The 12,106-nt window shown below is 52.1% G+C and overlaps 1 protein-coding gene across 4 annotated transcripts; it reads right to left on the bottom strand.

The window, feature by feature from the left end:
• Positions 1 to 4,068: 4,068 nt before the first annotated feature.
• MYORG (myogenesis regulating glycosidase (putative)) lies at positions 4,069 to 11,710 on the bottom strand. 4 transcript variants are annotated; one of them, XM_055301398.1, is made up of 2 exons: positions 11,669 to 11,710; positions 4,069 to 7,892 (listed from the first exon to the last, which is right to left on the bottom strand). In XM_055301398.1, the coding sequence occupies exon 2, from the start codon at positions 7,818 to 7,820 to the stop codon at positions 5,676 to 5,678; it is 2,145 nt and encodes a 714-aa protein (XP_055157373.1). In that variant the 5' UTR covers positions 7,821 to 7,892; positions 11,669 to 11,710; the 3' UTR covers positions 4,069 to 5,675. The 4 variants fall into 4 exon arrangements, with proteins under 4 accessions (XP_055157373.1, XP_055157372.1, XP_055157371.1 ...); XM_055301397.1 differs by having other exon boundaries at positions 11,580 to 11,700; XM_055301396.1 differs by lacking the exon at positions 11,669 to 11,710 and adding an exon at positions 11,409 to 11,499.
• Between the last annotated feature and the right edge of the window lie 396 nt (positions 11,711 to 12,106).

Here is a 12,106-nt window from a genome sequence, read left to right as displayed (position 1 = left end):
GGGTGAAGAAGCATTTAACAGATTTACCCCTGCCAGAGGGGGCCCTGGAAAACTAAAATGCCCTCTTGACTCCCAGATGTGATGCCTTATACCCACATGGTAGGCACTTTGCTGAGTTGAAGACCCAAAAGGAATGAATTTATAATGGTAGTTTTGGTGGTAGGATAGAATTTCAATTAAAATACTTTTGGGGTCTCATATGAGACCCCAAGTGGGGCTCCCATGTTTGGGGAGCAGAGGCTTACATTTCCATTGGTCCAGACTGTGGCCCAACCTGTCCCTTTTCTAGAGGAGGGCTGTGCCAGCACCCCCTGCTGTCCCCTTGAGGCTGTGCTGTAGGTGCCCAGTGAGACTGCTCTGTGCCTTCCTCTACCCCTTACCCTCCCAGCCCACCTCCTGCTCAGGATTATGTAATAGGAAGTTTTCAATTGGACTCCTTGAGGAAGGAAAAGGGGGGCTTGGGAGGGAAAAACAGCATAAGGACACAGAATACAGAGGCACAATCTTCCTGTTCTTTAGACTGGAGACTCCCAAGGACGGGACCTCCTCTCTGTCTTTTCCCATTCCTCGCCCAACCCTAGCCAACTTCAGGGCTTGCCACTTAATTAAGGTCATGAATTCTCCCCTCCCTTAATGGGTAAAGGAGTCAAAAGGTACAAATTTCCAGCTATAAAATTAGTAAGTCATGGGGATGTAATGTACAGCATGGTGACTATTGTTAATAAAACTGTACTGCATATCTGAAGGTAGCTAGGAGAGTAGATCTGGAATGTTCTCATTGCAAGAAAAATATTTTTTTGGTAACTATGCATGGTGACATGTTTTTTTTTGTTTTTTTTTAAATTTTTATTTATTTATGATAGTCACAGAGAGAGAGAGGGGCAGAGACATAGGCAGAGGGAGAAGCAGGCTCCATGCACCGGGAGCCCGACGTGGGATTCGATCCCGGGTCTCCAGGATCACACCCTGGGCCAAAGGCAGGCGCCAAACCGCTGCGCCACCCAGGGATCCTGCATGGTGACATGTTAACTGAACTTACTATGTTGATCATTTTGCAATACATAGAAATATTGAATCTTACATTGTACACCTGAAATTAATATAATGTTATGTCAGTTATATCTCAATATATATATTTAAAAAAAAAAGAGGTCAGCCTTTGTTTTCCCCTGTGTTCCCTTAAAATGGTAAAGTACACTGAAAAAAAAAAAGGACTCTCCCTTTCCCTCAAGCTGCTGGGAAGATCCTTGGTTATGAAGTAAATGACTAGCTAGCCTTAAGATAAAAACCAGGTTGTTCCTTGGGAGCTGGGGTGTGTGCCAGAGAAGGGAGGGTGTCTGCAGAAGCCCCACTGAGTTGGACAAAGACAGGAAAGGAAATCACCCAGTTAGCACTGTGGGTTTTCTTCAAGGCTGGGTCCAGGCAGACCTCCCCTTGCAGGGATATGCTGTGCAGCTGTTCTCAGAACAGAAGGTAGTATTTCTTCAAATGCTTTTCAAACTATGTTCATAAGTATGTGTGTGTGAATAAAACAGAAACAGAGGCATGAGAAGTATTCAGATACTAGAGGCCTTGAACATCAGAGCTTGGATATTTTTCTAAGTGATTTGATTGGATTTCAGAAAGATTTCCTTAGCTGCTATATGGATTAGGTTGAAGGGTTCAAGAATGGAAAAAGTTAGGAGGCCACTGCAGTGGTACAGGCTAGCATTAATAAGGGACTGGAGAGGTCAGCATTGGCCTTGGACCTGAGGAGGGGAGACATGACCAGAAACCTGGTGAGGCGAGCCAGCAGAAGGCTTGCTCTGCAGCCAACTGGGATGAGGGACACTTGACCCAAACCTTGGGGAACAGGGCAAAGACCCTCAGAAAACTTACATCTTGGGTTTAGAGGGTTTGGTTAGGGTTCAGCTGATTCATGTGGTTTTAGAAGGGAGGCTAAGGCAGACTCTCAGGGTACACAGGGTCACAGAATGGGAGCACTGGGCCCCAGTTCCAGATTTCCTGCAGTGGCCACTCTGGCCCTCTCTCCATTACCTCTGGAGGAGTTCCTCATTCCTGCATATCAGTCCCCACCAACAAAACCCAGGACTACAGGGGAGACAAATGAGGAATTCTGGCCATACAAGGGTGCTGGAAGTCCCATGAAGTAGAAACATCCCCCTCCATCCAGATGTGTGGAGAGACATAAATTTGGAATGCACAAGAGGATGGGGCAGGGATGGGGTGCTGGATAAGTCTGGAAGAGGCCAGAATAGGGGAGAGGTAGCTTCTAGCCCAGTTCTTCACCTTCCCCTATCTCCCAAAATCCAGCTCTTTCTCCTGGCTTCTGCCATTCAAGTCCCCCCCCCCCACTTCTTGACCCAGAACCACTGGGTGGCAGCTTCAGAGATACACATTTCAGCTGGCTCCCCATCTTTGGTGGTATATAGGCTAGGGATGGGCTGTGCCTTTGAAAGGTAGGACAATACTGGGTAGGAAATTCTAGGTGTCTGGATGCAGAACATGAGGTTCCAGTCTATTCTTGGTTACTAATCTTCTGCCAATACCCTCCTCTCTCAGTGCTTCAGTTTGTTCATCTGTGCTTTTGTGATTAACGAGAATGGCAGAAGCCTAACTAGAAACCAGACCACAAGCCAAGGGCCAGTTTGCTGGAATTGGCAAGAAAAGAGCACTCTTCTCTTTGGCCCTGTCCCAGCATACAGTGAGTGCTCAGTGGGTATGGTCTGCCTCCTCCCCCATCTAGGCTGTAAGACACTGCTGCCGACCCTTAATGCCCTTTGGAAGGGTATATGCCGCCTCCCCCATGCCAGATGGCTTTATCCCTTCCCATGCCATCTTAGCACACACTGCTCCATCTTGGGCTGTCCACTAGAACCTTCTGCAACTATGATCTGCCCTGCCCACTGGTCACATATGGCTTTTGAACACTTGAAATATAGCTAGTGTGCCTGAAGAACTGTATTTTACATTTTATTTCATTAATTCATTCACAAAAATTTTTTTAAGGATTTTATTTATTCATGAGAGACACATACAGAGAGAGAGGCACAGACACAGGCAGAGGGAGAAGCAGGCTCCATTCCATGCAGGGAGCCTGACGTGGGACTCGATCCCGGGTCTCCAGGACCATACCCTGGGCTGAAGGTGGTACTAAACCGCTGAGCCACCCAGGCTGCCCTAATTCATTTTAAAATTAAATTTAAGAAGCCACATGTGAGTAGTAACTACCACATTGCACAGCACAGGTTCTAGGTGGAGATTCTCTTTGTTTCTTGTTTAGCATCCCTTGTCTAAAATAAGAGTTGATAGGAGTTACCATTTATTGAGGACTTACTCCTTGCCAATTTTTATCTAAGTGCTTTACAGGCACATCTCAATGAATCCTAGAAATTCCATTCAAAAGATGAAGAAACTGGGGTGGCTAGCTGCCTCAGTCAGTTGAGCATCTGACTCTTGATTTTGGCTCAAATCACAATTTTAGGGTCTTGAAATGGAGCCCCGCATTGGGATCTGTGCTGGCCATGGAGCCTGCTTAAGATTCTCTCTCTGCCCCTCCCCTATTCTCTCTCTTTCTCACTCTCAAAAAAAAAAAAAATAATAAAGATGAAGAAACCAAGGCTCAAGAGGTTGGTTAAACTGGCTTTAGACTGTACAGAAAGCAGGAGGGCCATTCAAGTGTGAATCATGTTCTCCAGCCACTTAGGGAAACTTCTAGGATTCAGGCTGGGTCTTCTGCCTCTACAGTCACTCCCCAGCCTACAGGTGGGTGCCAGGGCCCCAGGAAGTTCATTGAGTACTGATTGGTGGATGTTCTTGAGAAAAAGAAGGAAGCTAATTAATTTACTCCCCATCTCCTGAGGACCCAGGAATCTCAGCTCCTGACATCCCATTTTCAGATCTCTCTCCTCTTGCCTTTTTCCTGGACTACAGTGTCCTCTGGGTCACAAACTTGGAGCTCAACTGGGTGCTCTGTGTGTCACAGGTAGGTCCAGAGGAAGCTGGGAGCTAGGGCCCGGAAAAATCCTCGTTATTTTTGTATAAAAAAAAAAAACCCAAGAAACTGTGTCATGGTATAATAACTACCTTTTATTGAGCACCTACTTGTGCCAGGCACTTTACATACATCTGTGCTTATAATTCCCGCAACAACCTGGGAGGTAGGCATTATCATCACTGTTTTACACATGAGGAAACTGAGGCTCAAGATTAAGTGGCTCACTTAAAATCACACAGCTTGTAGACAAGTGGTAGAATAAGCATTCAGGACGGACATCCATGAGTGCCCCCGAACTCATTAGGCATTCTTCACACAGGGTTAAAACAGAGGGGGTGGAGGAGTGGGCCAAAGGATACATTCTTCAGGGGTTGAGGGAAGCTGAGCCGTGCCCTGTTTCCCACCTCCCCATTCAGGCAAGCCACTGCTTCCTCGACTCAGCTACAAGGTCAGAGAAAATTCACTCTGGCTGAGGTTGCTCTTCTTAGAAAGAGAAAATGGCTGAAATGAAAGACCTTACCCTGTCTATTTACAGGTGTTGATGTGCACATGGGGTTCGCATGCAGAAGCACGCCACCACCAGAGTAAGAATATCTCTCCCTTTTAGGCCACACCCCTGCCATGTATGCAGGAAGCGAAGCAGCTGAGAAATCATGAAAGGGCTGTTTATTTCCTACTAGTGTACTAGGGACATCAACCAGGAGGGGCCAGCTCAACGATCAAAACCTCCAATTTGCTCCCTGCCCCTCTTTCTAGGCTTCGCCAGCTTCAGGAGTGTTGTGTTCATTCCATGGATTCAGGGACACATGGTGCCTCTCTCTCTCTGTCTCTTTCTCTCTCAGTCTCTCTCTCTCTCTCTCTCTCTCTCTCTCTCTCTCTCTCACACACACACACACACACACACACACACAGATTCTTGAGTTAAGGCATCAAGTCTGGCCTGCGTGGCCTCGCAAGTCCTTGCCCATGAGGCCATGGCCCTGGCCGGGGCTGAGCACATGTGTTTACCTAGATGTAAGGGCAGTCTTAGGAGTCTCTTCACAAATAAGGGACAGCAGTGATGGCTCCGCACTCTGCTCAGTCATCCTGTCCTCTGGGATGGGACCTCCTCCCTCCTCTCAGTCTGTTGGCCAGACACCTCCAACCCATCTCCCCAGCTGGGGTAGGACCAGGTCAGCCACACTTCAGGCCAATACTGGGAACTCTGGCCCTGGCTTCCAGAATCAAGAATGTTCCAAGAATATAAGTGTGGCAGGGGCTATTTTGGGATGTTGAGGATCAAGTCCCCACCTCAGAAGGGCAAAGATGGCCATTCAGGCCAGGACGGAGGGTAAGGTTTCTTTTTGTGCTTTTAAAACACAATCATGCGTAACAGGAGGATAGCTGACTTTTCCCCTCTGAGTTCTCTTCCACCTCAGGGAAGAGGTTTCTGCAGACTACAGTAGGTGTGGAGGGAAAAAGGGGCTTGAGGATTGTGCGTTAGATCGGGAAGTTGCTTCAGTGCCCTCTCACCTGGCCCTACCCCAGCTGGCTGGAGCATATTTATGTCAGCTCCCACTTAGTGGGTGGTGCAGAGGTGGGGACTTCCTGGGGCTACACGGTGTGGTTGTGATGGAGGGTTAAGGGCCTGCATGAAGACAGAGGTTAGGGCTGTGGGGTTCCTGGGTCCTGGACTGGGTCAGGATGCCCAGATAAAGTAGGCGACCTCGTCCAGGTCGACGGGGTAATCGGTGAGCAGCACTGGGGTTTTGTCAAAAAGCTCACCCTTGTAGCTGCGCCACTTGCCTGCAGGCAGGTAGACGTCTCGCTCCTGCTTGCCCGGCTCCAGTACTGGCGCCACCAGCAGCGTGTCTCCGATAAGGAACTGCGAGTCAATGCGGTGTGCCGTCTCATCCCCGGGCGCGATCCACCAAAGGGGGCGCACGATGGGGTCACCTGTGTCAGTGACCTCACCAGCCAGCTCAAGCAATAACGGCGCTACCAGCGAGGCCCTCAGTGCGGCAAACTTGTGCGCGATGGCCACCACTTCGGCATCATATTGCCAGGGCGGGACTGAGAACTGCATAGCGGGCATGAAGGCAGCCACCTCCAGCCAGCGCACGTAGAGCTCACGCTCGGGCACGTCGCTACTGCCCGCTGTGCGCTCAGACACTGCGTTGCCACCCACCATATCGGGCAGGATGAATGGGTAGCCCAGCATGCTGACGGTGAGCACTGCGGGGATGAGCGAGCGCAGCCCCAGATCGTAGCCCCACACGGAGTCGCGGTCCACTAGGCGGAAGAAGCACGAGATGTTCTGGGACTGGTAGCCCACGCGGACCTCCGCCAGAGAGAAGAAGGGCAGCGCCATTTCAGTGTAGCGTCGGCTCCATATGCTGGGGTCAGACAGCGGCCTGTAAGTGCTGAAGTCCCGCGGCAAATAGCTGACTTCTCCTGCATCAAACTTGAAGGAGGCCACGGCATAGCGCGAGCGCAGCCGCCGCAGGTGCCCTTGGAACCAGTCCCGAGCCTCCGGGCGTGTGAAGTCCAGCACCGCGCCGATGCCATTCCACCAGCGCACAAGCGCGGGCAGCCGGCCGGTGGGTTCACGCACAAACAGCTCGCGTTCCACTCCTTCACCAAAGCACGACGAGTTGTAATTGACAAACGGGTGAACCCAGAGCGTGACGCGAAAGCCGGCATCACGCAGACGGCGGAACATGTCGCTGGCATTGGGGAACTTGGCCTCGTCAAAGTCGAAATCTCCATAGGCCGGTGTGTACATGTCGTCTATTTCCAAGTGGCTGCTGTTGAATCGGTGCTGGCGGATCTGCTGGGCAAAACGTTGCACTTTATCCTGGTCCACGGCACGCCCATACAGCACCCACGTGGACCAGATGGGGTCCCGGAAGGCCTCAGGTGCTGGCACCCTCGAGGGCTTGTTGAAATAGCGCCGAACCATGTATTTATGGATGGAAGTGACATCAGAGCCGACACACACACGGTAGCTGAGCTCTGGTGCAGCAGAGCCGCCCGCAGGAGGCTTGTAGGGCGTGTCGTGGTAGCGTGCCTGCAACCGCAGCGAGCGCTCGGTGCTGTTCCAGCCCAGGTGGAAGGGCACGGAGTCGTTGACCTTGATGGCAGCCGCACGCGACGACAGCCAGTAGCGCTCGAGGATGCCTCCAAATGCGGCGTCGGAGGAGTAGACATCGCTGGTGACGAAGGGCTGCGGCTCCTGCTGGCCATCCAGGCGGATGGGCCAGTGCTGGGTCCTCATCTCAGCACCGCCGTACCAGTGCGCCGCTGCATCGCCCAGGAACATAGCGTGTTCCACCGCGCGCCCCGGGGCCGCCTCCTCCCAGCGCACGCGGTAGCACATGACAGTATCCTTGGGCCTCACGGTCTGGATGAAGAAGTGCAGGGGGCGCCCATCGGCTGTGCGAGAACAACCGAGGAGAGGGCCCTCTCGGCTGCAGGAGTCGAGGTCCAGTGCACCTGAGCGGAAGGCCAGGCGGAAGACCTGCTCGCCCTTCTGGTTGCGGATGGAGAAGCCGCCTCGGTTGAGGTCCAGAAGCTCCGTGCGCAAGCGTTCTGCTTTGCGTAGAGAGGCGCTGTAGTAGCACCAGGCCACCACTGCGGCCAACACCAGCAGCAACCCCAGTACCGCGGAGCCTAGTAGAGGTTTCAGCTCTTTGGAGGGCTTGGGCTTGGCAGGCGAGAAGTTATCAGGCAAGAAGGTGTACATAGCTGCGGCGGCGATGGCCTTGGGGCTCCTATGATCTGCGTCGCTCCCAGGGCGGCGGCGGGGGTAGACTTGGCTCTTTTCCTGAGGGTTCTGGGACATCAGCCCCAGTTACGGAAAGAGTGGGCAGTGAGACCACTCGACGAAGTTCATCTGAACTTGGACTGCCTGATTCTGGAAGGGGAACAGAGAAGGAGAACGGAGCTTTCTCATTCCATAGTATTTCCCTTTGCTGCAGCAGAAGGAGGAGTTGTATACTTTGGGAAGGTTATATTACCGGATGTAAGGTCTGGGGCATAAAGGCTTGACCCTTACCGGGACCATTTGTCTGTGTCTAACCCACTCTTTCTCATGAGCACCAGTTTTTGCCAAAATTAGTCAGGACTCCGAATGGGGAGGGACAGATGGCATGCATCCCCATTTTCCTGGTGGAGGAACAACCAACACAGGGTCAGGGAACTATCTAGGATCACAAAATTAGCCAGGCCTCCCTGGATCATACATGGGGGCATTTCTGGCAAGAAGGGGAGGGATCTGCAGAAAGCCATGGTGGGAGAGGGAAGCTCTTTAAGATCATTCGCAGGGCAGTAGACTGGTTTTCCTGTCCAGGCAGGGGGGACAGGAGAGAGGAAGGGGGAACATCTCAGGCATGGAATTTTTTTTTTTTAAAGGTTTTTTATTTATTTATTTACGATAGTCACAGAGAGAGAGAGAGAGGCAGAGACACAGGCAGAGGGAGAAGCAGGCTCCATGCACCGGGAGCCCGACGTGGGATTCGATCCCGGGCCTCCAGGATCGCGCCCTGGGCCAAAGGCAGGCACCAAACCGCTGCGCCACCCAGGGATCCCTCAGGCATGGAATTTAATCTTGAGTCAAAAGCCAGGTTAAATCTGGAGATTAGAGAAGATACCCAAAGCCAGACTTAGTCTTGGGCCTGGTTTGGAGAGGGGCAGGGTTGAATCAGGGCTGGCGTAAAAAGTCTAGCATAGGGGCCATGGTGACTTCTCAGATTACCTTCTCTTTGCTGTCAAAACTCCACCCTGTTCTCAGCAATTGATCACCAAGTCCATTTCCCTGCCAACCTTCCTGCTCTCCCCCTGGCAACACATTTGTTGGCCAGCTTCCTCCTGGCTTTGTGTCTATACTCACCCTCTCTCCTGCTGCCCCTGCCCTACTTTGGGCACTGTCATTTCTCCCAAGTATCATTGCAGTCCTTCCCCCAATAGGCCTCCCTGCTTCTACCTTCTTTTCCCCCAGTGCCTTACTCATGGCAACCATGGTGATCTTTTTAAAGCACTTATGAGATTCTATCTCCCTACGTTAGAGAGCTACTCATGACGCCCAGAATTAAGTTCAGAAGTATAAGCTTTACAATCGAGGGTCAAGGCATGATGTAGTCTCATCTGCCTTTCTGATTCCATTTCCAGCCAGGCCTATCCTATGACCACCAAACTCATTCCTTCCCTAACCTAAATACTTCAGCCATCTGCTCTAGGAACTTTCACCTACCCACACTGGGTCAATGTCTCTCCTCCACCTATCAGCTCTCCAAGGAGTGGACACTCCCTGCTGCACACATACACTCTCATATATTGTATGTTAAACATATGACTGCAAAAAAACCCATAGACTTTGGGGAAGGGGGTGGCAGGGTGTGTCCCAATCTACTGCCCAAGGCCACTGACCCTATCTCTGCCCTTACAGCAGAGTTCAACAAAGAAATAGCACCAGCCAGATGCACACACAGACATACACACTGCCAGCCAGCCAGCTGCCCATTTGTTCCAGCTGGGAGGAAAGAGAGAGGGAGACTGGCAAACAGTAATTAGCCTCCTCTCAGATGCCAGTGTCTGTCTCTAAGTCCTTAGCTACTTCCAAGGAGATGCCAGAACAGCACAGGGTCCTCACCTCCCCCACCTCTCCCATGCAGAACAGAATTGTGATCCCAGATGTCAATATACAGCCCACTACATTGTCTCCCTCCTCCAGGGAGATATTATCTCAGGGCCTCATTCTCTGTGCTCCTTCCTCTCAAATTTCCAAGCTGGTCAGTTACAACTGGTCTGGAAGAGCCTCTCACTCTTTACCTCTCATTCCACACAATTTAGCTTTCAAAACTCCCCCACCCTACTATGGCTTCCCCTACCTGTAAGTACAGGTCAGAAAAGCCCTGCTGCAAGAGAATGCACACAGTAGCATTTAGCTGATGCCCTCAAGCTAAGCAGAACCCAAAGAAGGCCTTAGGTGGCCCAGGCCAGACTTGCTGTACATTAATGTTCATTCATTCAGGACAACCAAGGCCCCATTCTGGGCACTGAGGGAATAAGGGGAAAGGGTCTATATCTGAAGAGGACAGAGAAGCCCTCATCTTCAAAACTTTTATATTGGGATGCCTGGGGTGGCTCAGCAGTTGAGTGTCTGCCTTCAGCTCAGAGCGTGACCCCAGGGTTCTGGGATCAAGTTCCACATCAGGCTCCCTGCGAGGAGTCTGCTTCTCCCTCGTCCTATGTCTCTGCCTTCTCTCTGTGTCTCTCATGAATAAATACAATCCTAAAAGAAAACAAACCCCAAAACCTTTCGTATTAAGTCAACCCATTTCTTGAAGCATAGGGAGGCCACCAAGATGACCTCAAAAGCCCTTTCTGATAGGTTCTGAGAATCTTAATGTTCTAGGATTCCAAAGGTTTTTGGTGAAGGACAGGGGCCCACAGTCCTAGACACCTACTCCATGCAGGCCCTGTGCTGGTTTCCCAAATGCTACCACAGCATCTAACCTTAACAATAATACTGAACAAGAGGCAGAGCTATAGTGCCTATTCTACAGATGAAGAAACTTGCCCAAACAGAAAAGGAATTTGTTTGAAGTTACTAGGTAGCATGGTTGCCTAAATCCAAAGTCCCAGCTTAACCCCCCACAGCATAATTTTTAGGAGATGAGAGATAAAGGTCTGACTGGCTATCTGAATGCAGCAGAGGAAAAGAGTTTTGAGGGTCAGAGGGTGAGACAGGATCCCCATCAGATGAAATGTGTGCATAGTGAACCCTATCTTCTGAAGGGCTGGTGCTGCTGCTTGCTCCAGAAAGACTCCTTGGTGTGGGAAAAGGGCAATTTTAATGGCATCTGGTACAGAGGCTATGGAGGAGGAGCTGTGGTTCCTGTATTAACAGCGCTAGAGACCCCTGTAATCTGCCGCCTCCGTCATCTGGCCAATCACAGGCTAATGCTGGCAGGTGGGGTCCGCCGTGGCCAAGCCTTTCCCCACTTGCCACTAGACCTTAGTCTTGGCTGCCGGCCCTTAGCCGGATCCGAGGGGGAGGGCCCGGCCCGACACCAAAGGGGGAGGCCATGCCAAGCCGAGTCGTTTGTCGAACATAATTCCGGGGTGGTGGGGGAGACGTCAAAGGCAACTCGATCCAGCCCATCTCCCTTTCCTCCCCAACTACGGGATCAGAGGGGATCGAGTGACTGCGCCTTCAGCTTGGAATACTCCACCCCCACCCCAGCGCTACAGCTACAATGTCCGGAGGGACAGACTGAGGTCAAAGGGCCGGCCTCCCTCTGGAAACCACCACTCGAGGAGGGGCCCAGGTGTTCAGGCTCGTACCCCTTCTCATCAGAGGGAGCGAAAGTTCAGGAAGTGTGCTTCCTCAGCAACCCCCCCCCCAGGTCCTCCCCCTGGGCTCACTCACGGCAGTGACCCCAGAAGTGGGGGTGAAGGGAGGCTGCTGAAGATTCCCTCCACGCTAGCTGGAGTTGGGCTGCCACGGCGCGGCGCGGGGCGCTGCCTAGCTGAACAGCTGAGGCCCTCCTCGGGACCCGCCCTCTTGCTGCTCGGCCACGCCCCAGTCGTTGGGTCTCACCTCGGGCCTCGGAGTCCGGCCCCGCCCCTGGCGCTCGATCCCGCCTACATTGTCACGTGGACTTGAGGGCCCCACGCCTTAGCCCCTACCTTTCTCCTACAGCTCTGTGCCCACCTCCGGGCAACTCTGGCGGGCCACCAGCCGGGTGTCCCCTGGCTCCGCCCCCTGCCTGCTGGCCCGCCCCCCTGGGCAATTGCTTACCGCGTGCAAGCGGGGCTCTGCCCCAGGCCTTCTGGGAAATGTAGTTTTGGAGGAAGGAGCAGTAGTAGAGTGTCGGGGTTCTCGCACCTCTAGGCTAAATGTGGTATGCATGTGAGGAAGAGCGAGCGGCAGGGTAAAGGGGTAGGGCTGGCTCTTGGGATTCCTTCTTCTCCACATTTGGGCAAGTAGAGGCCATCTTGGTATATCGCTCTCACTAGCTCTTCATGTGAAAATGTTTCACGTGTGGAAGAAATTCTCTCATATAGAAAAAGGGTAGCAGAGTTCTGGGAGGATCCCAGAGGCCCAGTACACGGCGAATCCAATCA

The sequence above is a fragment of the Nyctereutes procyonoides genome, unplaced genomic scaffold, assembly GCF_905146905.1.
Source record: "Nyctereutes procyonoides isolate TBG_1078 unplaced genomic scaffold, NYPRO_anot_genome, whole genome shotgun sequence".
Classification (NCBI taxonomy): Eukaryota; Metazoa; Chordata; class Mammalia; order Carnivora; family Canidae; genus Nyctereutes; species Nyctereutes procyonoides.
Note: the sequence above shows the minus strand (reverse complement) of the source record. Positions and strands in the feature narration are given on the sequence as shown.